Source organism: Chamaea fasciata, unplaced genomic scaffold (genome assembly GCF_029207755.1).
Source record: "Chamaea fasciata isolate MVZ Bird 193981 ecotype frontalis unplaced genomic scaffold, bChaFas1.0.hap1 SCAF_10, whole genome shotgun sequence".
Lineage (NCBI taxonomy): Eukaryota > Metazoa > Chordata > Aves > Passeriformes > Sylviidae > Chamaea > Chamaea fasciata.
Window position 1 is genome coordinate 26625322 of NW_027094095.1, and position 25135 is coordinate 26650456.

Below are 25135 nucleotides of genomic sequence, written 5' to 3' on the forward strand. Positions count from 1 at the left end.
TATTAAAACACTTGCTAAATAGCAAAAAGGTGTGAAGGGCTAAAAATGGAGCTGATGACAAAAGAACATTCCAAAAAAGGTTGAAATTTTAACTTAAAAACAAATGTGTAAATATAACAAATAAATCAAATTATTTTTCAAGTTTTTAGGTACAATACTGTTCTGGGTGATTTCTAATTCAAAGAAGAATTGATCTAAATTAAATGCAAAGTAATGTATAACCTGAATTTTAGCTAACTGTGGAACCAGATCTATGCCTTATTTCTATGATCTATAAGATGAAGATATATTTACCTCCTGTCTTAGAAGTGTCTAACAAATTACTTGCACTTCAAACGCATTAAGACAGTCCAGCAGAGCACAGCTGTTCCCAGCTGGAGTCTCCTGCAGCTGAGTGAGGGGAAAGAGTTGGCTCTGACTCACCTGGACCTGTTCACCCAAAGCCCTTCTCATGCCAGGGTGGGCAGGCCCATAGAAAAATGTCTGCAAAGCAATTTGAAGGGAAAAAACAAACAAACAAACAAACAAACAAACAAACAAGCCTCTTAGAGCCACTGTGCAAGTACCTGAGCTGGGAGGTGCTCGACAGCCCTCAAGAGCTGTCGCTTTGAAGCATTTTCATGGGGCCTGTGCAGTGTGGTGAAAACACTGAGTGCAGCGGTGGCATTTGTAATTTGGAGCTGGAAGTGGCACAGCAGCCCTGGCACAGACCCAGCAGGGCTGAGGGATCACCAGGCTCCACTTCAGCAGCACAAGGGAGCACTGAGTGTGAAACCCACGGGGCCCAGGTCAGTGCCACCACATCACTGCTGTCCCCTCCACAGCCAGAGCTGCAACAGAAAGTGCAGGGAGGGAGGGCAGGGCCTGCACGCAGGAGGCACAGCAAAGGTGTGCTTGGGTTTCACTTGCACATTAGAGTAGGAAATGGATTTTGTCTCCTGCATGAGAGGGAGGAGACAAACCTCCCACAAACCTGAAACCAGAGATGTAGTGACAAGTAAGGAATACTCAGCTCTGTACAGACCTTCATGCTTAAAAATTCTTGCATGCTGCAGGAATTACCACTTTAATCATTTTACATCTAAGGACGGTAACCCTTATTACTTGTTGCCAGTTCATTATGTAAATCTGGGGAAAAAATCATACATAAACAAACAAACCCAGCCCAGAGCATTTCTTTCCAAGGAGCATGAGCCACATAAGGGTTTAAAAGCTCCTATGGTCTTGCAGCTTCCCAGGGCTGAAAGCAATTCTGTGTTTGGAAGGCTGACAGTCTCCCTTTCCAGTGGCAGAAAGGTACATTTCTGTACCCTTGAGGGCTGAGGGATTATGAAATACCTGAACTTACTTCAGTTGCCACAGTTTCAGGACGTCGACATTTCCTGTCCTTGTGCAATCTTGGTAAAGATGAAAATTCTTTTGAGTCAGACTGCCGGTGCAATAAATAACAAGATGGCTGAAACTGAACGTACAGGGTCTCTGAGCAGTTAAATCCTGGATTAAAAGGACTCAGAAAAAATGTGGATGCTGGCTGATTACAAACACAGTTTGTTACAGATACCACATTTTTATTAAAAACATACATTCTAGTTGATAACCTATAAAACACATGAATAAAATCTGTTCAGAGGAACCCTTCTTGACTTAATACCCAGAATAAAAATTAGCTTCAAGGATTAACTTTTCCTTTTATATAGCATTTAACTTTGAAGAATATAATTTATGCTAACCATCCTTTGCAGATTATCTTGCATTTAAACCTGCTCTGGGATAAGAGTTCGGGGCTTTGGAATTCATGGTATGAAATGCAAAGTTAATGCTTTGTGATAAAGAGAACACTCGAAATGTACTCTGCTAAAGCATCTTTTTGATTTAAGCAAAAGAAATAACTGTATTTTCAGGCTAGCAACTGATTCATTACAACATCCACTCTGCTCTGACACTTTGCTAAGTAAAAGCTGCAGAGAGGAGTTTATAACGAAGAAATCCTTTGTGCAAAGCCCTGTCTGTTCCCACAGCAGCGAGGTATTTGCTTACTCAGCAAGAGGGGCCCAGCCACACGGAGCGTGCACAGAGAGCCCCCAGCCCTCCTCTGTCCTCTCAGCTGCAAAACAAGCAGCAGAAGCTTCATAAACCTGCTCTTTGCAGCACCAACCCCTCCAAAACATTTGCCTTTCTTTCCAAGAAGGCATTTCAAGAGCTCTGCACACAGCAGTAAACACTGGAGTCGCCACACACACCACGTGTGCCCTGGCTGCCCACACCGAGCACTTTCCCAGCCTCGCTTTGCTCCCTCGCTGCACTTCTGCCAGGGTTCTCACTGCACCATGAGAGACAAACTTCACCTTTTCAGCATCTTTTGCCCACGCTTCTGCCACGTTAGCAGGAGCTGCCTGTGTAATCCAGGATTCACGCTGGGGAAGCAGATTGAGGGAGGCAGACAAGGCGAGAATTCAAGGGGAGAAAGGATGAATCACTCCAAAACTGTTTTCTGAGCAGGACAGAGCCGTCCCAGGCACTGTCCCACTGAGACAGAGCTCTGCTAGTCCAGAGTGAAAACTGATGCCCTTCAAATCTGGAGCATAAAACTGCGTTTTTGTGAGGTTATCTCACTAAAGGGCTCTTGCTACATTGCCTGTTTGCCTTGGGATTTCTTCTAGAAGGATGCAAACTGCACAGTCCTGCAGTGTGATCCTTCTGCAAACCATTAGTAAAGGCCTTTCCTCAGCCATCACCAAAGCTTTCTTTTCTTTTTAAAGTATCTTGCCTTTTTAAAGTTCTGAATTTAATATATAATTCAAGCAGTTCTGATAACTTTTCAAAAAGCTTTGGCTCCAGAACCTGTTACCACTGTGTGTGAGTATACATACATACGTAGATGTTTTATGTGTATTTATATATGCTTTTCTTTATGTGTGTGTGTGAGACAGATCAGACAACAACAGAGCTGCAGCAAAGGCACTATGCATGGAATTCCTGCTGTTCCTTAGAAATACCAACATTTTTTTGCATCAGTGGTGAGCTCAGCCAGCATGACAGAATGGAAACCTGACTTGGGTTTGACACAAGCCATAAGAATGAAAGGCAAACTAAAATTTTCACAATTGCATCAGTCACTGAAATATTCTCCCCAGGCAATGTTAGAGCTCTCAACACTGGACACATCTAAGATTCAGCTGGGCAGGGTGCAGTGCCACCTTGCCTAGCCTTTGCTTTTGGCAAGAAAGGTTGGATCAGATGATCCTTGAGGTCCCTTCCAACCTGATGTTATGAATGAAATATCAAAACTGTAACTGGCCCTGATGTTGGCATCTAAAAACCTCTACAGCTGCACAACCTTAGTGGTGGTGGGAGCAGTGCTGGGTACTGAACCCAGATGAAGATGACATTGAACATGAGCCGTGTAAATTCTAGGATCCTTTGGAGTTAACAGCCTTGCTTCACTTCCCAGAATGATTTACTGAACTCCACCGAGATACAGTTCCATATCTGCAGAGCAGAGGCAGCTGCAGGCATCTCACACCAGCACCTTTCCCAGAACATCAGGGAAAGCCCCACATTCACAAAGCACCAGCTCCTCTTGGGACTGCCCCTGTGACAAAACTGACACCAAGCCTGGCCCCAGGGCTCCAGCAATGCAGACAAACATCCCACACAGCTCCAGCACCAAGGATGATCTTACTTTCACGCCCTGTGTACTGCAGGACAAAAGGGATGGAAAGAGGAAAACTGTCCAGAGTTTTGCAGCTTTTGCCTAACTTCTCTTTCCACCACATCACCACATTACATTTAGGCCACAGGCCTGAAACTGCCATTCCTGTACTTCACTAGCACAAGATAAAATTTTCTTTGCCTTTTTTAAAATTGAATCAGCCCATAAAAAGAGCGTGCAGGGGGTTATGACTGCTGTATTTTGTATTCTTTCTGTAAAATAGCCAAGGAGAGAGAAAGCAAGTAGATTTCCCTGCAATTCATAATTCTAAATAAACATCTTGCCTATGCTTAGCCAGCAATAAAAATAAGTAGGTCCTGAGGCTTAAAAAAACCCACAGAAGATAATGGAGGACAGCCCAGTCCTACAGTCATGCTTGAATTTGAGCAAATACTGTGCAGAACTTTACCACAGTGCAATGCAGGTATTTATTAGCTCTGTTGCTATTCATAAATCTTGGAGACAGGGATTGACTGGGCATGTCCTTAAAAGAAAGTACTTGGATTTTTTTTTTTCAAAACACCTGATGCAAACCTAGATAGCATCTTTAAAAAATATTCTATGATGACAAATCATTCAATTACGACACTTGCTGGTACACGCCTTGCACATAATCTGCCACCAGAACGTATTTGCAGAACATAATGAAAAAAGAAGCAAGTTCATTTCTAGTCTGTTCAGGTTGCCCAGTCTCATTCATCAGCGATGTTGCCAACCATTACCCATTTTCCTGTAGAGCAGTAAACAACATGACTCACCTCTTTATCTTCTCCTCTTCCTCCCAGAGGGGGAATGGCGTTGAATGCGTTCTTTTGGTCATTTCATGTACATTTGCTTTGCTGCTGTGTTTTTATGCTTGAGAAGGGAAGGAAATGCATCTTGCAGGTGGAGGCTTAGTGTTGTATTTAAACTCCTGGGAGTGCTTTTTGCAGTCTGGGACTGACCTGTAGGAAAGCCTTTTCTCACATGGAGAAGCATTACTTGATGCCTCTGATGGGCTGGAGGCACAAAAGCTGTCAGCCCGTGAGCTTTTAGTGAGCTTTTAGTCTTGGACCCAGGCCACAGATAACTAAAAATACTAAAGCACTCAATACAGAATTTAATGCCAAAACCAGTGTGAAATGGGAGGAAATGTTTGATATGATCCTGTTCTACGCTGCTGTATTTCATAAAATGCTGTTTCCTAAGCCAAGTTTTGAGGTGTAAACAGCCTGAGGCCAGGCACAGTCAGAAGGGGACGGTCCTTAAACCATCCATCCCTTGATGGCACGTGTGAGCTGTGGATGGCAATTGAACTGCATGCCAGTAAGCAAAGCAGGCTCCTATGGCACAGGTGGAGTTGAGCAATCCTAAGTGTGTGTTTCCAGATCACAGTAGTTCTGTATCATGTTTGTGACATCAAGTTGTCTTTGGACCATCTAGAAAAGCTGTGCCCAGGTTCAGCTCCAGCCCGACATCCTTCACCCAACAGTTTGTGTCTCATCTCGTGTTACTTACAGGAGCTGGGAGCTGATGCAGTTGCACCTGATCAGACCTCAGCAGGAGCTGCTGGCTCTTCAACCCCTCTCCTCCCTCAGCTGCACACAGGGATTCCACCTAACAGAGCTCATGATTAAAGGGATGCCCCTTTTACCACCTTGCCCTTCCTGCCAGCACCACTTTCAGGTGGCAGCATTATCCCATGGGGCACCACAGCTGCTGCTGCAGACATCCAGGAAACTGAGAAGGAATTTCTACCCCTCCTCAGTTACCGGCAGGAAAACGCACACTAGTTTAAAAAAATACATAGAAAAAGAAATAAAGTTTGTAGGTTTGATGATAAAGGTCCAACCAAGTGCAGAAAACTTTTCTGCTGAGTTACCAGTTTTTGTCTTTGGGTAACATCTCTGGCTTTGCTGAGGATGGGGAAGAGCTGACTGCAGCAGTTGTTGGCTAAAGCTGTTGTACAGAGTAGGTTTCTCAAGCATTGCTCAGACAGTTCACTGTTCAAACGCTGAAGGAACTGCTCCTTTTGCAGTTGAGGTGTGGACTATATCCATCTGCAGTCATACTTCCATTTCCTGAATCTTGGGCCATGCTTCAGTCTCTGATGTGCAATTCAATGACAACATCTGCTATTTTCTGCTAAGTGAGTACCCTGAGGTGAGAACTCACACATTTGTGCTTCCCCTGATTCATTGCATTTGGGACTCCAGACTGATGAAGCAATTTACTGTCCTGCAGAGCTGCTCCAGGCACCGTGCAGCAGCTTCTGGAGGAGCAATGGAAAAACCAGCCCAGCATCAACCTTCCAGCCCAGACTGACCCCGCAGGGTTTGGATCCCTGCCACAGAGGAGCACCAAAATGAAGGAACTGATGAGCAGAGTCATGTTAGGCAATTGCAAATGTAGCACATAAAAAACCTTACACAGTGACAGTGCAGCAGACCTTACATTCATCTTCTCCTCAAGTGAATCCATGCTATTAGAGTCCATAAATCCTCATTGCGTAAGGAAGGTGATTATTTGCTATAGCTTGGGAGCCAAGGAGCCAGAGTGAAATATCACAGTGAACTACAAAGCACTCAGCGGAAGCTGGGGATCAGGTCCACAGTGTGACTGCTTCTGGCATTTGAGTAAAGATGACAATGAAAATCTTAGGAAGGTTATGAAAACCTTAGGAAAATCTTGGGATTTTCATTGCTGCAAAGCATCAGGGAAGCTGGCTGAATATCACACAGTACATCCTTTGTGTGATGTATGTAAGACCAGGCAAAACTGAGTTGTGGGTGAAATTTCAAAGATGAGAAATGAATCTACACTCAGAAGGATTGTTCACTTTCTGCAAAGTACAATTTATGCTAATTTTCACATGGCATTGCTTGCTTAAAAGATGCTAAAGCTGCCAAAATATTTGAAAAGGACACAACTGGAAGAAGAGGCGTTATATGCATGAAGTAGAACAAGAAACTTTTTTTATTCTATACAAAGAATGACTGAATTTTTACACTGAAGTTTTGATGTGCAGCATGTAAATAGCATAACTGTTTATACTGAACTTTATCTGAATCGAGAAATTTATCAGAACTGAATTTATCTGAGAAAGTCACTTTTAAAAAATGCATTCTTCATCTGTGATTTTTAACTTGCAAAGACTTTTATAAAGGGTATCTATTTTTAAGACAATGCAAGTTCTCCTTGTTGAGGAACTGGTGGTTCTGTCTCCTTGCATATTAATCTACAGTTATAAAACAATTTTATTTCCTTTAAGGAGGCAAAAGCAGAGCTATAAACTGTCAATTTTCTCTTCTGCTGGGAACAATCACTTTAGAAAGGATATTCACTGTGAGGAACATAGATATGAATCTTCCTGACAAACATCTCCATTGGAGAAAAAGGGCTGTCAGAAGACCTCCCATCTCCACCCATCAGAATGGGTAATGGGGAAGAAGCTCTTTCAAAAGGGAGGTAGAAGTGTGCCCCAAAACCCCAGAGGCATTCAGACATGGAGCTAGCCTGGAGAACAGCAAACACGAGGCAAAGCTGTGATACGACTGACTTCAGCAGTCTTCCAGCAAAGCAGGCATTCCATGGCAGCATTGGAAAGAAGACCCAGCTCATTGCTCTATTCTCAAAGCCCCTTAAACAGAAAATCTCCCGAAAGATCAGTAAAGAGCAGAAAGATAAAGTGTTGTCCTTTGTGCTCAGGGAGCCTGCTCCAGCCCCAGCCTCCTCCCACAGGGAACATCAGCCTTGTGCAATGGGGATGTCTCAGCTCGGGAATCCTGAGAGCAGTCACTGTAGGAAGGGCTGGACGGTCACAGTAACTCCTGTATCGCTCCAGCCACAGAATGCAGTGTTACCTTTTCCTAAATGACCATCAAAGGCTTGTGCTTCCAATTTGACATAAGCTTCAGATCATGTTCATTCTGACAAAAGGCATTTCCTAAGAACCTCCCATTGTCAAAGAAGTGATGCAGTTTTATGCTGTCACCACCTTTCCCCCTGCAATCCTCAGTAAATTAATTCAGCTGCTACAAGCAGCAGACTTGACAGGAAAACCAAACTAAAGAAAAAGTCAAGGTACTTGCATAAGAGAGACCATTATTTTCACCAGCAGGTTTCTTACAGAAGCAAAAATGTGACCGGTAGAAGCTGGTGAAAGAGAAGCTTCCTGTGCACAACTAGAAATGCCCAGGATCCAGATCTCCTCCCTGCTGTGAGATTTTCTCACACCTAAGCAGGTACTGGGAAAAAGCAATGCTTCCTTCTGAGCTGCTAGCAGCATGGATCCAAACAAACCTTTAGAGCTAACTGAGATTAAATCTCGAAATCTTAAAGTTTTGCTGTTTGGTTTTTTTCAAATGTTCCCCTTTCACTAAGCAAGCTACAACATAATGTTGCGAACGCAAGAAAAAGGCACATGATTGAAAAATGAATTACACAGATGTAAGTATTCAAAAAGTCACTGTTGGAAAAACAATATTTTTCAGGGTTATGGTTGGTTTGAGAGATTTTTTGCCATGTTATTACACTAGATTAATGTTTTATGCATCACCTTTGAAATTTTAAGTTATTTGGTTTTTCACTGACTTGAAAGAGAAGGAAAAATAATTCTAAAGTGTCAGTAATTTTCTGCACCAAAGTTTGCAACAAACAGAACATCAAAGAAGAAAAAGTTACGACACTGCCGAGGCTCCACAGTGCATTCCATTTTCTGGGGCGGATTTGGCTTGGTGCAGGGCAGCTTGAATTCTGAAATGTGTCCTTGTTTCCATGGAGTAATTCTTGTAGTTTTGTCTGAAACAAAAGAAGATCCACTCCGATGAATATATATTTTTAAAACATTTCTAAGTTATCTTTGTATTACTGCTTTAAGCAAAACAACAGTAGACAGCAAAAAAATCTTTTCTTCACAAGCTCCTTTGTTGCCTACTCTAAAATACAAGGCATGTGTTCCTGGCCAAACAATGCAGCTCTTTGTTCTTTATTTCCAGTTCCACTGTCTCGCAATTACCAGAAAAATATAGCTTAGTAAGAAATTGAATCTGGTCCACTCAATCAAAATATTGAGTCCATATTAATTATCTGTAACATCCACTAAGTTTGCATTTAGAAAGGAGGAAATTTTTTCCCCCTCTCAAAGTGTAACTGACAGATTTGAATACAAATATTTTCAGCATTTAAAAAAATCATTTTAATAAGGCAGACTCATTTCAAGAAAGTAAAGAGGAGGGGGGAAAAAAAAGAGAGAGAGAAGGGAAGCTGTCCTGATCCAGGGGAGGGAAACACCCCATCTCCATCCTATGGTTGCCAACAATGTGAATGCTGTGTGTAGGATATGAAGGCAGACAATTTGCTGCTCCAGAGCTTGGAAAGAGAAAGAGGGCACACACCAGATTCCATATCGGCTTTTGAGAAGCAATTCACCATCCCAGGGAAAGACTGGCAGGGTTTCCACCACACACATCTAGTGCCTAGCTCTGCACTGTCATCTGCCTATCGTTTCCAGTTGTTCTGTCATGCTCTAAAGAGTTACTGGAAGAACCTGTATTTTCATGGAAAAGCTTATATTAAAAAAAGAAATTTTGCCCCAGGACCGCATAGAAATTGCAGATCCTACTTAGTAGGAATTAACATGTCAGCTCCTACAGGATGGATACAGAATCCAGATACAAAAGAGGATTAGACCATGCTAATTTTCTAGTAGAAGATATTTGTCATCTTTACAGAAACATAACATTAAGTATTAAACTCTGTGTATCTTAACAGCATTTCAGTTCTAAATTCACAATTCAAACCAAGCATGGCAGCGTGGTATCTGTTTGTGGCAGTGCCAGTCTCTTGATGAAAACAAGGAATTCCATGCCCATCCTACACCAGCTTATAATTTTATGTATACAACACCCAAGGGGCTGACTGAGAAAAGGAGGTGGCCAGGTTCTGCTGTGTGCTGATCTGAAATCCCTTGGAGTTTTTCCTTTAAATGAAACCGATTTTGTCATGCCAAGCCCGTATTTCTCATGAGTACACTGATATTCTTGTTTGTAGTTTACAGTCATACAAATAGAAATATCTCCATGCATGACCAAGCCAAAACTGTTTATCATCTCGTCCCACTCTTTCTCCCAGAGCTGAGGATCCAAGCCAGCAGCAGGACATGGATTTAGGTCAGGCAAATCAAGCGTCGTGCACCAGCCAAGCGCTCTCCTGCCAACTGCAAACTGAGTCCTGCAGCCCCAACCCCACCAACCCTCTGCTCTCCCTCTCGTGGCTGCTCAGACATTCAGTGTTTGTAGCTGAAAGCTCATCAACCCAGAGCATTTTAATGCCACAGGTGGAAATGTAAGAGCTGCATGGTTATTTATGGCTGACTGAAACAAGGGGGTTTGTAACGAGGGTGGTTTTGTTTGCGTGTTGTTTTTTTGTTGTTGGTTTGGTTTGGTTTTTTTCTGCAGGTCATTACAGTTTTCAAGCACAGCAAATCTGAGTAGCAGCTTTCATACACTGGGCACAGCACATTTTTCAGAGCTGCTGTCTGTTAAGCCAAACATCTTCTCCTGAGGAGACCTGTGACACTCAGAGCTGCCAGAAAAAGGTGCAGCGACCAAGCAGCAATGACAGAAGTTCCAGCTGGAATCCTCCAAATCATTAATTTCTAGATCTCTTGTTAAGAGAGATTTGAACAAAGGAAATGAGGACAGGAGGGGCGTGTTTTGAGGAACATGAAGCCAATTGAAACACTTTCCACTGCACTTTGCTAATGCAATTTTTGTTGCCCCTAATATCTTCCACGAGCCTACAGAGAACCAGGCCCAGAAGCACAGGACATTAAGGATTGCAATATTTTAAATTTTTGTGTTGACAGGCTTTTGGCACAATCTTTGGTTTGATTTGCTACTCTGACTTGCAGAGTTGCCTGACTTGGACAAAAAGCAACATAAAAACTCTATCTGACCTCTCGGACCCAGGGGCAGGCATCAGTTTTGTAGCTGCTCACACCTGTGGCAGTGACTGCACATCTGGACTCATTCAGGATCCAGGCAGAGGTGAACTACCCTGCTGCTGCTGGAGGCTTGAAGAGGGAGAGAGTTGTTTGGGTTGGATTTCCTCCCTCCCCGTCACTGCCAAAATTTTGGCCCAGCAGAGAAATAAAGGTTCAAACAGCGGCAACCCCCATATTTTGTTAATTTTATAATAAAGAACACACATGATGAAGTCCTACTTCCTATAAAGCTAGAAAAATCAATCACAATTAAACAGTAAAAACAAGTGTTTTAGTTGCCTTATTGCAGATGAAACAACACAAAGATACCAAATGTAACTTGAAGAATTACCTTAAATGTATTTCAAGGAAAGAAACAGGCACTGCTGGCCATCAATTCAGCTAATGCTATTTTAGCCATAACACAGAGCTTTGATTTAATTTAATACATCTTTTATATGAATAAGCAAGTAGACTACAAAGATTATTACATTTTGTTACACATGGATTATTTCTTAGGGAAGCTTTTGACATTCCTATTGAGATACTTAATTTTGTTGGCTCTTTTTGCAAGTCCAAGACTGAGCAAATGTAACATCTACCACTGGAAAGGCCCAAACCAAAACTAAGGCATGAACATTCCCATTGGAAAAACGAAATGAGTTTCCATGATATTAATGAAATTATTCTGCTTCCTGCTAACCAGTAAAACACCAAACTGATCCATCAGACACCAACACCGGCTTTTCACTTACTTTGCTTTTTCCAGAAGTTTTATTGCTTCTTCTCTTCTATCCTGGTCCAGATACAGTATTGCCAGCTCCAGCAAGGCGTTTGGAATTAGATAATGATCATATTTTATCTTCTTCTCACTGCATTGGAAAAGAAACAGCCTAGAGACCTTGAAATGATATATTGTTTCCCTCACTTAACAGCTCCAAATACAAATAAACAGGAGACTAGCTAAGATCAGAAGGAGCAATCTCTATTATGACACTTGTCATGTTCTCTATCCAAAGCTCCCTTCTGGGTTATTATATGTGTATTTTGCATTAGCATCCTACACAGTATATATAATCTCAGGATTGGAAAATAATGCCTTTATTATCAGGGAAGTGTTAGAAAAGAAGGCAATATCATGAGCTCTATCCATGTGAGCCGACAAAAAGAGGTGCCATTCACCACATGATGTGCAGAAGTTCCCAAGGTAATCATGCTCCCACCTGTCTCTGCAGAGTACATTTGGCTTTTTGGGTACAGTTTCCTCATGACTGGGAAGAGGAAGGGGGTAATAAAAACCAAGTGGTATCTGAAAAAGTTTGTGCACCTACAGTCCACCCCAAAAAGGATAAAATACCTCCATAAAAATATTTTAAAATAAAAACGGAAGATTTGAAATTCTTCAACACATGGCTAATAACAGTGGAAATTAAAATTGAAATACCTTGAAGCAAACACTAAAGATATTGCAGTCCTCTCCCTTCTATTCATATCATGGTTGCATCTCCTCTTACTTGAAACTAGAGCTCTCCTATATGCCAGGTATGAAAACTTACTTTAAATAGATGTAATTAAAATGGTCTTCTGCTTCTGAGATCTTGCCCAAATGCTTGAAGCATAATCCCTTTAACAGCTTTATCACACACTGGTCATCTGCCAGTAGTTCTGTAGCTGCAGGAGGAAGTAAATGGCACATTTTAGAAAATTCCACAGTCTTACTGAAAACTAATTTAAGGTGTCCATTTTGTAAATACTGAAGTCCAATTTACAATCTCTCAACCCTTTGCCTTCATTGCCCTGTACAGCTCTTCTGCTTCCTGACCTGTAGTCACATGGCCTATTCATGGGCAAGAATTTTGTCAATTCTCTACCTTCATTCGGCTAAATAAAAATATGTGAAACTTTGCTACTTGTATCTCACATCTTAACATACCTTCTTTGGAGTTTATATTTCTAAGAGCTCAGAGCCTTACCAGCTTCCTCCAGTTCAAAACCCTTACTATCAACACTCTTTCTCCATCAGAAAATTTCTGCATGATACCTATCAAAGAAAATTTCTGGATTTTTCATAGCCAATCCATATAGGCAGCTTACTCTTAAAAGTTTACAGGCAAAATCTTCAGCTTGGTTGCTCATTTCCAATTTATTAAATCTGCCTGAAAACATCAAGTCAATATTTGGAACAGACAACACTTTAAATTGTTGACATGTTTAAAATATATCCCACTTTTCAATTACATGTCCTCATAGTGTTCTACAAAACTGCTACAAACCCCTGCAAAATGCAGCCTTAGTCACAATTCACCATCTAAGAAAAAAGGGAACAGGGAAATACTTCACTTATTTAAAATTATGAAACAAAATGGGTGACAAAAAGAAGGGGAAAAGGTCAGAGGCCTTTTTCTAAGATATCACCTTCACTGAAAATATTTTCCCATTCTCTTTTTCAATTAATTAAAAAGAGATAGTTTTAGCCAGTCTTTCAGGCAACCCTTTCAAATCCTGTGTAACTCACTGCACAGAAGTCCAAGGCCCTAGAAAAGACTGCAATGCAGCGTTTTAGCCTATATTCCTTTGTCAACAGGGGCTTGATCCTTTTGCAAGAAGGTTGTATGTAATAGTAATAAGATCAAATATTGGTCAAGGCAAAACTCTGAGAAATGCTGTGCAGACTGCTTGCATTCCCACAGGAACTGGGAAATTCTGACAAGAAATAAACACCAGTTCAATTTTCTCATGGATAGCTAATTAAGAGACGGACAGAAAATGCGGTGGCAGAGCCTGTTTCAGTTCAATCCCGTATTGTGCTCATTGACAGGAAGGCCATCCCTGGTGTCCTGGATTTCTGCAGCACACTGGTGACACCGGAACATTCAGCCCAAAGGTCATGTCACAAACTGACAGCACTTTCAAAACAAAAAACCAACTCCTCTCCTATTTATCCTTCAAAATTGAGGATAACAAAATCTGAGGATAACAAAGGTTCAGGATCCAAGTAATCAAGTCAATGCATTTGCTGATTTTGATCTAGCAAAATAAACAGGCCTTTATCACATGTCATAAACCATTCCTAACACACACCTGTGGATGGAAAATCACTCACGATTATTGTGAGTTATTGCTGCATTAAAAATAAAAAATATTCCCATCTGCATAAGCAGTTTATGGTTTCATTATCTATGTTCCTCCTGTGACCTAATTAACTTTACTAATGAGTGTGTCTCTACTCACAAATAATATCTCTAGCTATTGCAGTGCAAAATAACTGCTTAAATCCTACCACTGGTTTACCTGAACTTCTTGCCAATGCTTCTTCTGCTTCATTTAAAGTCTCTAACATGCCTTCTGTTAAGTTGGGACATTTCCCAATCACAGCGTAGCCATTCCAGATATACATCATTTCCTGGGGTCAGGGAGAAATGACAGCACCATTAATTACTGGATAAATGTACTTGTCAAGTACTTCAGTTTATCTCTGCATGATGAAAAAGTTACAGGTTCCTTAAATAAAGTCAGTTAGTCAAAATGTATTTTCATTGGAACTGAAAACTTGTTACACTGGTTTTCAGAACAAATTAGCCCTGGAAGACACCTCAAGAGCCACTTATTACACACAATGTAAAGGAGATTGCTTGAACAGAAAGCAAAAACATTCTCAACTATAGAAGAAGGCAAGTACCAACAAAACAGAACATTCACAGCATAAAGCTAATTGTCCCTTCATTAAGGTCTCCTCCTGGTTTTTAGTTCCATCCTAGCAAATGCAGTAATACCCATAAACAACTGCAATGTACTGCTTCCAGAGAAAAAGTATGAAATCTCAGGACAGAAAAACAAACTAAAAAGAAAACCAAACCCTCTAACCTTTAAGCCAGGTTTTAAACAAACTGACAGAATTTAAAATCTGAACTGTAAACCTCTTACATTCCTCAGGTTTGTTTGATGTTCCCAGAGAAAGTAGCTTCTTTATTATTCAACTGTCCGTGAAGTAAGTTTTATTAAAAACTATTGGCTGAATTCCTATTTGCTATCAGGATTCTCAGAGTGTATCACCAAATGTGCCCATTGCTCCTACCAATCACAAAGTGAAAGACAAAAATATTATACAGACTTACAGCTAGCCTTCATGACATATTATTTAATCATAAAATCACAGAACATCTTGAGTTGGAAGGGACCCACCAGGGTCATTGAGTCCAGCCCAATAGCACCCCAAGAACCCCACCTTGTGCCTGAAAGTGTTGTCTAAAAACTTCTTGAGCTTTGTCAGGCTGGTGCTGTGACCATTCCCTGGGGAGCCTATTCAGTGCCCAACCACCCTCTCGGTGAAGAACCTTTGCCTAATACCCGACCTAAACCTTCCCTGACACAGCTTCATGTCATTCCCTCAGGCCCTGTCACTGATCACCAGAGAGAAGAGATCAGTGTCTGATATATTTATTCTATTTATTTACATGACCTTATCTGTACGTGATAATTAAAAGCATTTGGATAAAATTTCTATATAGAACAACTGAATTGTGGAACAATGGCACAAAAAGCTGTCAGGCTAGAATAGCTGAAACAGCATGTTAACTTTCACCATCTGGTCTCTGTTGACTGGAAAACCTGTGCTGAGCTTACTGGACCTAGTGCAGATTCATTAACATGGTTTTCAAGCAGAAGTATTCAAACCACATTTTTTCAAGCTAAATCTCTGAGCTAAGACTTGCTTGAGGACTCACTCTTTCCAGCAAGTCTCCTGATAATGAAAAGAAAAATCCTGCAGATGAGATCCTGTCCTCAGTTCCACATCCATGAAGTATTTTTATCTGTTCAGCTGCGGCATCTGCTGCCTCGAAAATGCAACTGCACAGCAGCCAAGAACGTGGTGCCTGGCCAGAGAACTCCTGGTACAGAAACCTGCTCTGCCAAAATCCCATCAGGACAGCCCCACCAAACCCCAGGTGTGTACGTTTCTTCCTCTCTGAAACCTGAAAGGCACATCAAAGTAACCTAATTATTTCTCTCACTTCAGTCCTACTAGAGGAACGGGGCCCCTGGTGAATACCCATGCTCTGCTGTAACAACTATTTCAAGAGGCACAGTGTCACACACCCCTGGTGGGCTGGGGAGTGGTCTCCAAGAGGCTCTCCTTGTTCTGGCATTTCCTTAAAGAGTATTTACTAATTATCCATCCCTTTCTTAAAAACACAACAGCTCAAAGCACTGCAAGTGTTAACAGCACTGCACTTGGCAAATCCCTGGACTTAAAACCCTTTTATGTTCTTTTTGACATGTTCTTTGTAGACAGGTTTTATTTTGGGTTTTTTTTGGGGTGCCTCATGCAACTGGCCACAGGGAACAAGCCAGCATTACAAAGAAAAAAAAATTAAACAAAACCCCAGCAGTGACAGTGGTTTTCTGGGGTGGCCAAAGGAGTCAGTTGTTTCATCCTAGCACCCATGAGCTGCTCAGGAGAGCACCAAACTGCAAACATTCAGGGGCACATCAAACAGCTCCTTACACGCAGTCCCCAAACCTTCCCATTGTTTCCTTGACACCACCCCTCCTTGTACCTTATAGTTCTCTGTTAGCAAGTGACAGGGTAGAAGAGACCCAGGGCAAAGTTCCTCCAAAGGGAACCAAAAGAAAGCTGTTGGGAGCACGCTACTCTAGAGCTGCAATAATGAGTTACACATGCAACACATTTACGTGTCACAAACAGCTGGCTGAGTTCCCCGTGGCTGGTGCATGCCCCAGTTTTACAGCATTCCTCGCATTCATCTGGCTTCACTTTGGGAACATTCCAGTCTCCTGCAGAGGTTTTACCTTAGAAACACGGAAAGATACTATTCCAATTATCCTGGGTTTATTTCTCTAAGTTACAAAAATGTTGAAAGGGGAGGGGGGGGGTGTGGATATTTCTAACTTACCAAAGGTGGGACAGGCAAAGGAACGGGGTTTGAAGAAAGATACCGTCGTGCTTTCCGAATTGCAAACTTTTCTGTGGGCAGAGATTTCCCTGCAATTTTCAGTTTCAGACTGGGAACAATCCTGAAAGTTTAAAGGAAAATGTAAGGAATTTTTCCCCCGTGAACCCCTGAGATGGAGACACTCAAACTTAAAAAAAAAAAAAAATCAAACCAAGGAGAACTTAAAAAAGCTGTTACACACTGGGCTACTGCTACCTCGGGGAAGCTGAGCAATACATACTCACAAAAGCTGTCTTTATGCAGGGCACGTTTATCTCTAGGCTTCCTCTTTAATCAAGCAGGAGGAGAGGGACTCTTCCCCACTGAAAGATTAAATTAGATGATGCACCTGACTTATAAAGGGCTCATCTCTCTTCACAGACTAAGAGGCAAACTAGCTTTTGTCTTCCCATTCTCCCAAAGACTAAAACTATTCACTTCATAATGGACTCCAGTGAAATCTGTTTATAATGATTACAAAAGACAGAGAAAACTTAAAAAAAATAATGTAATCACATTAAAAAAAATTAGATTTCATATAAAAATTGTAAACCCTAAAGTAACCAAATTTTCTTTGCCCCAGCAAGCCTTTTTGAGTTTAAACATTACATTAACACAGTGAGGTTATCTCACTGTGTTTATAATGCACAGATTCACTTGCACATTTAATTATTTCATACTTCTCTGAGACTCAGAACCCAAGAATCAAGTTGAGCTGATGTTCCCACTAAGGAAGAACACATCTTGCAGCACAATCCATTGAAGGCACACATCTTACATTCCATTTTGATTAAAGGAAGCAACTGAAAAAGAATGTATTACATGGAACAGCAGCAGCCACTGCATGGCCAGGAGTAATCTGCTGTCTGAACTCAGGGTCCACTTTAGTCTAAAGGTGTTTAACTCTGCAGTTTCTTACCAATCCAATGCTATTTGCACAATTCTTCAAATCTGCACAATGAATAATTTTGCCTCTCTTCCCCCAACACCGTGACACGAAAAGATAGTAAATGTTTGTAACTGTGAGTTTGCAAATTTTACCTAAATAACTCAACTTCGCTGTCTCCAAAAGGACTGCAGTCTTCTGGTCCAAACATACTGAGATAAGCAGCTTTCATGTAAATGTAAGTAGCCTGAAAATGCAATGAAGAATATCTATACAGAAAAATGAATTTACAGCATCACTTTTATTCATGTAAAGCACAAAACAGCAACACAAAAGGAAGAAGTTGCTGCTTTTACTTACAGTCTTATAAAAATTTAAGTAAGAGATAAGTATTTTAGAAAGTGAGTACAGAATATTGTTTTAAAATCATGTATGTGTTTGCTTAGTATGTATCAGCTGATAGTTTGTGTCCAAATTCCAAGAACAAATCTCACGCTTGAGTAAAGTAAGTTTTTAATACTCTTAGGAACACATGCTAAAAAACCTAAGATAAGGTCATGCTCAGAGAAAAAAAACTAGTATTAAACAGTCTCTGCGTCCCATAACAACTTGGTAACACATCCCAAATAGTAGGTTCTAGAAAACAGTCGCTCCCTGGAGCTCAGGAGAGCAGACTTTGGCCCCTTCAGGGACCTGTGTGGTAGAGTACCACGAGATAAAGCCCTGGAGGGAAGAGGGGCCCATGAAATCTGGTTAATACTCAAGGATCACCTCCCTCTAAACTGAGGAGCAATGCATCCCAAAAAAAGAGGAAGTCAGGCAAAAACTCCTGGAGGCCCATGTGGCTGAAAAAGGATCTCCTGGACAAACTCAAGACACAAAAAGGAAACCTACAGAGAGGGTGAAGAGAAGGACAGGTGGCCTGGGAAGAATACAGAGAAATTGCCTGAACAGCCAGGGATCAGGTTAGGAAAACTAAAGGAATGATGTCTGGCCAGGGATGGAAAGAGCAACAAGGACAGACCCCATAGGTATGTTGGTGATAAAAGGAAGACTCGAGAAAATGTGGGCCCTCTCTGGAAAAAAACAGGAGACAAGGTTACCCAGGATCTGGAGAAGGCTGAGGAGCTCTGACTTTCTTTCCTCAGTCTTCACCACCAAGAGCCCCAGCCTCCCTGCCCAAGCCACAGAAATAAAGGCCAAGAATGTGAGATGAACTGCCCAGGGCAGAAGTTTGGGTTCAAGACCATCTAACAAACCTGAAGGTGCACAAATTCATGGATCCCAAGGGAACTGGTGAATGACATTGCTAACTCACTGCCCATCATATCTGTGAAGTCAAGCCAGTCCAGGAAAATTCCCACTAACTGGAATAGGGGAAATATAACCCCCATTTTTAAAAAGGTAAAAAGGGAAGAGAAAGGGAGGAAGGCTACCAGGGTTCTGGATTGAAGAGCTTCTCCCTTCCAGATGCACAGGGATAGGCACCACTTCTAATTGTATTTATTACCCTGGAGGCACCACCATGGCTAACCTCACTCATCAGAGAAGAGCTTTTATCCATAGCATAATGAAAGAAATGGCAACTTGCATCGTTGCATCAAATTGCAACATCTGATGACACAACCAGTCAATACAAAGCATCTTAAACAAGCTGCTCTTCATCTACCAGTTGGGCCCAAAAGATTTTTGCTTGCCCACCATCTGTTCAGATTTGAATGTTTGCAATTCACATCATTCTGTAGCAGTCACAGCAGGCCAGGTTTTACTTTACAGTCTGCACCTTCAAAGCTACAAAAAGTCAACTCAATTTGCTTGAAAGTCAATAGATACTGCAGGGCCTCCTGCCCTCCTGAACTTACCTTTGACCAAGTGTTTTCCTTGCTCAGCAGGTCTGCATAGAAAAAAGCCATCTTCCACTGGCGCTTGTAGGTGAAGCACCACATCAGCTCCCAGTAGCACATGTGATGAAACTGCTTCCAGTACTGCTGAGCTTCGCAGCATTCCTCGTACCTATTGACTGCCTGCACACAGAGATTTCCAAACACTGCCTCAGTCAGGTGTAAATGCACAGACACAGGAGCTGTAACACACACAGGGGCTCCAGGATCTACCTGCATGGCTTCTGCTATTGACAACTCAGTGTTTCCCAAAATCACATCTGTTGGCTTCACACAAGAGGTTCTTGGCTACACAGTCACGCTGGTGTTAGCAAGTTTACCCTGCCACAGAGCTCCCCATTCCTGAAAGTTATGTTTCTAAGCATACTCAAAATGAATGTTTGTGTCTCAGGAAATTAGGAAACTGAAGGCAGGGGACAGATGTTCAGCTGACATTTATTGCTGCACTTCAATGGATTTCAAGGGAGCTACTGCCCTGCACACCAGCTGATACTCTGTCTCAGAGTATTTTGGACATGCATTCTTCATCTTAATAAATTTTTCAAGTCTTTTATGACTCTCTGTTCACACTGAAGGCACAGGATTACCACTGGGTCTCATTAAGGACGCAATCTGCTGCAGGATGGGAAAGACAATGATAAAACTGTGTCATTAATCCTGGTGGACTAGATTATCACCGGAAATTGAGAAGGGTAGCAAAATGAGGTGGAGAAACAAGTTAGTCAAAATAGTTTACAAAATTCTCATTCGTAATTCAATAAACTATGAATTACATATAGGCTAAAGCCAGAGGAAGCATTAGCCAAAAAGGAAATAACATTCCTGGAGGAATTTTTCCAAAGCTTTTGAAATTTATTTTCTCAAGAGCAAAATGATTACTTACCGCATCAATATTACCCTTTAGTGTTTCTATCCTGCCTGCAAAAAACAGGAATATGGCTCCCTGTAATAAATAATAATAAAAATACAAGTATTCTATAACAGTTTTCAATCTGACCATACAGTCTAGATCTTTGATTTTTGGCACAAAACCAATAAAGGATCACACCAAATAAATTATGATTCATTTTACCTTTGGATAGCGTGCCAAGTAAGGCTTAAGTAGTTTTTCTGCCTCCTCAACATTTCCTTTTCCTGTCCCTAGAATGTGTAAAAATGCAAGTGATAAAAATAGTTAGAAAACAAAACAAAACCAAAAAACAAACAGGAACGCAAGGTACTGATTTTCCATCCTCAATTGGCCAACATGTTGGTTCCTCTCTCCACTAAGTAAGGCATAAATACAGGATGGTACTGCACTAAGGCAGCAGCAGGAAGCCCTGAAAACATTGTGCTTCCTGACTTGAAAACTCAGACACAGACAAACATATTTTGTAGAATGATTAAGCAGGAGAACACCAAAGTACACATTAGCGGGAAGCTGTCACCTCCCAAAGAAAATCCGATGTCAACAAAGCAATTATCACTTACAGCCATTATTTCAACCTCCCCAATAATGCACCTGGCTAAAACAGGTTTAGTTCTCACAAGTTTCTTGGCCATCCCCAGTATCTCCCTTCTCACGAGTCAAACTAACTTCCATCTTGAAAATTAAAACATGCTCTTCAGTTGTGATCATTACTGTAAAATGACCCACAAATGAGCTACATCTAATCTGGTTACAAACAAACAATTCACCAACAAACAGGTGACGGAATCATCTTTTTCCCCTTTCTGTCCCACAAGAACGAATCAAATCCAAGAGTTATTATAAACAGTCTTACCTAACACAAAGGTCATGAAAGTATGATAGCAAAGCAACAGCATGGTACACAGCACCGACCTAAAGCTGTACGATGATGCTCCTTCTTGAAGCTGCAGCAGACCATGTTCCTGTGCAAACAGAGGGAGGGGGACAAGGTGTTGGAAAAGGACCAGGGCTGTGTTTTGCTGGCTTAACTTCTGCAGGGTCAGCTACAGATGGCTCACTCACCAAATTCCCCAAAAGGCACTGATAAATCCCTCAAAAGGCTCTGATTGCTTACGCAGCGATTAAAGATAAAAACACACCTATTCGTTTCTCTAATAGTTTTTCATGGAGTTACTGCTTAGCCTGGAAAACACCTGGTGACAGAGCAGCAACTTGGGATCCATTACATGGTTAACATAAGAAAACAAGAGACAACCTATCACTGTGATCCAAGTGCTGCTAAACAGTATTCCAGAAACAAAACGCGGGTTTTGAAAAGCAAGACAAAACCCACACATCACCATTGTACAACATATTCTTTTTTGCTGTAGTTCACTGCACTGAAGAGTTAAAGGTATCAAGAAAATAAAGTCTGCAACAAGCAGAACAAAAGATGTAAGGGCAAAAAGACATTTTCAAGTACGCCAAGAACAAAAGGAGCTTTGCAGTGATGTTGGCCCACTACTACCAGCGGAAAAATACGATGAAAAGAAGAGTATTTCTGTTCCCTTTGGCAAGAACTGAAGCAATCAAGTATAACACTGTGTTCATAGTCAATGACAGCATGATGGATAACCAACTTTAGGGATTCAAGTTCCTGAGGCAAGAGCGTTTATCAGCCCATTCTAGGATTAGTTCCACAGTATCACCTGCAAGAATATAAATATGCAAATGTATCAAACAAGAGATCTGCCTACTTGTAAATATGCACAGTAAGACAGCCATTGTGTGCTGGGACAAAATCTGTTTAAAAGTTACTCCATCACTGCACTGGAAGGTCACTGGAACATGATGTGTGTGACTCCAAGGACACACTTTCAAACCAGCTCCACTATAAATAGGAACCCTGAGGGATGTCTATCAGAGGCACCAGGAAAGGCATTGGGGAGATCCCTCAGAGCACGATCCCAGCACAGATTTACATCTCCTGTGTGTCCTTGAGGGAGGGGTGTTACACCACCACGCCTTTATTGCTTACTGTGTAACACTGAAGCCTGTAATCATATTCTCATTTTCTTCAGACATCTATTTTTGCACTTAATAGTGCAGTTAATTGTCTTCACTTAAATACGGGGGGGGTTGTGATTTTGCTTCTCTTTGTTTTTATTTTTAAAACTCAATGTATTTCATCAATTACTGCTACAAGGATAAATATTACTCATATTTGCAGATCAATTTTTATAACATCTGGTTGGGACAAAAGAATGAAAATACTGACTTGTATTTCACTACAAAAGAAATTAAAAGATAGTGAAACCATTACAGAAAATCAGTGACTCAATGGAAACCAAGTACTTAGCAAAATAAAACCAGTTTCATTTTCTGCTGAGAGGAAAAGTTTGACTGATACAAATAATTAACAAAATGTGATATATTCAGCTTCTTCAAACTGCCTAGATGAAACCCACAAATATTTGTACTTTTAAAAAGTAGCACTTCCAGGTAGCAGTAAAACAAAACGTTGTGTGGAATGAATTTTGGCAAAAAAAAAAAATTCCAAAGTATTTTTCCAAAGTACATTTTTTTGCCATGAAAAATCTTCAGGCTTGATATTTCACTGAACCTTTACTGACACTAGGCCTTCCAGCATTTGGTTATCTTTTGTATTATATAAAAATATATATAAAATGAATGTGAATAGCACTAAGAATGATTCAAACAGACTTTGTCACATAAAATAACGTAACCTTTGTCAAGTTGATCTCCATTATGATTTAGTCTCAAAAGCATATTTGAGTGCAGCCAAACACGAAGTTATAATCTGTATGGACAAGGAATGAACCCACGCCCACCTTACAAAGGACTGCATCCTGGATAGCAGTAACTGGATTAAGAATATTGCCCATTCATCAGAAGAGGACTGCAAATCTGACACCCTTAATTCTAAATTCTTGAACTGAGTAGTTACACAGGCATGAGAAGCTCACTGAGCAAGTTAGTTCACTCTGTGGAATGTCCATAAGCCTATCTAGTCCAGCAGAGGTATTAAATGCTGTTTACTTTTCACTCTGCCACCTGAATATCCCAAACTTTCTGTCTTAAAGTAATAACAATCAGTAGAAGATACAGCCCAAATAAAAGAAATCTAGAGGTAGTTGTTATTAGTATTATAATGCTTGTAGAATACACTGCAGCAAAGATGCTTCTCCTCAAAAAACCTCTTGCAAACTGCTTCTCTTACAATGGGATACCCAGAAAATAGCAATTTGAAGGGTGTTACTGGGAATCATGTTTTACATCCCACACTCCCTAGCTGGCCTCCCAAGGCTTCCTCTGTGCCTGGCTGAAGCAGAGGTTCTTCTCCAAGGAACATTTTGGCACAGCAGCCTGGAGCAGACACACGAATCACCTTTTCAAGCACCACCCTTACTCAGCTGGGAGCCTACAGGGATTAGCCAACAATCCCCATCAGCCAAGGGAGTGCCAGGAGCTGGGCAATGTAAGGCTCTCCTGGATCAGATGGAGGATCTGGGAACCAAATCACAAGCAGCTACTTGAGCCTAAGGAGTAACTCTGCAAACACACTGCACTCACTTAGGGACTGGCACCAGTGAGTACATTATATTTAATTGCCAAGACACACCTTCTAACCATAAATGACCCATAACTATCTCCCACACCTATGTCACAACTGATAGAAGCAAACCCAGAACACCAGGAATGAGCCTCCAAACAAAGTCTATTAGAGGGCACTTTGCGACAATATGAAGCAGATGTCAAGGCAGTAAGTGTTCGTAATTTTTCCAGAAAGACATTTTTGTAATTTCCCTAATTGACACTAACACATTTCAGTTTTATTTTCACACAAAACATTAGCTACCCTGAAGGATATAAGCTAGAGCACAGAGCAGACGTGATCCAGTGTGGTAACTCAGAATTCTGTTCAAGTTCCTCATGACATCCCGCAATCTAATTCCCAAGACTGTCAGTACATTATATTATATCAGTATCTCATTGATTCAATTCTTGTCCCAAGACATCCAATGCTCTGTCATTCAGGACTCCCCACGTGAGCACTAGAGACTCCCAGAGTAATTGCAGGATGAACAAGGACAATGCTCAAAATCATTATCAGACAACACTGAGAGTGGTTCATATTTATTTCAGCTGTTACTGGCTAAAATCCATCAACTTTCCTGAAGCAAAAGTTCTTGGATGTTATTTTTAAACCATTCTTTTAATTAGGGATCTTGACAATGAAAGCAAAACAAGGTCATTGCTCATGTCCCTTGGCCTGATCACATTGCTGCAGGTTTAGCAAGGAGGATGGATACTAATAACAGCTTTACAAAGACTAAGGTGATAGACAGGGCATTTGGATGTATCCCATTAAATAATATAAGATTTCAGCTTCATTTAAAATTTGAAGAGACCAAAATGCAATTCAAAAAAGATACTTAGTCAGAAACTGGAATTCAATTTATTAGAAATTGACACATCAAGAATATTCTTCAGTTTTGGGAAAAATGTCCTCCCACATTAAAAAAAAAAAGTATAATTTGAAAGAAATTGGTTCTATCTGACAGTTTTCCTGCCTTCTCGTGAAATCAAGCTGTCATCTGACCCCCCAACAAATTGCAGTTAACATATGGTAGGCTCATGTCAAACTGTTCTACAGTTTAGCAGCACAGCATTTGTAATCACCAATAAAATAAGCACAAGTGTAAATATTAGCCTGAGACCTGGCAGAGGAGCCAGTGAGGAGGGTTCAGGCTTCCAGGGAGACACTGCAAGGAGTCTCCTGCTCTGACATCACAGGTTAGTCACGG

The 25135-nt window shown here is 41.2% G+C and overlaps 1 protein-coding gene across 1 annotated transcript in view; it reads right to left on the reverse strand.

The window, feature by feature from the left end:
* Window positions 1–6649: 6649 nt before the first annotated feature.
* TTC39A (tetratricopeptide repeat domain 39A) overlaps window positions 6650–25135 on the reverse strand; it is a 44318-nt gene continuing 25832 nt past the window's right edge. Inside the window, exons 9-18 of the mRNA XM_066192800.1 lie at window positions 21181–21289; window positions 20490–20557; window positions 20301–20360; window positions 19379–19540; window positions 17672–17763; window positions 16592–16712; window positions 13968–14079; window positions 12233–12347; window positions 11432–11548; window positions 6650–8491 (exon numbers count right to left, since the gene is read on the reverse strand). Coding sequence (XP_066048897.1) covers window positions 8371–8491; window positions 11432–11548; window positions 12233–12347; window positions 13968–14079; window positions 16592–16712; window positions 17672–17763; window positions 19379–19540; window positions 20301–20360; window positions 20490–20557; window positions 21181–21289 — 1077 coding nt within the window. The 3' untranslated portion in view covers window positions 6650–8370. The remainder of the gene's footprint in view (window positions 8492–11431; window positions 11549–12232; window positions 12348–13967; window positions 14080–16591; window positions 16713–17671; window positions 17764–19378; window positions 19541–20300; window positions 20361–20489; window positions 20558–21180; window positions 21290–25135) is intronic.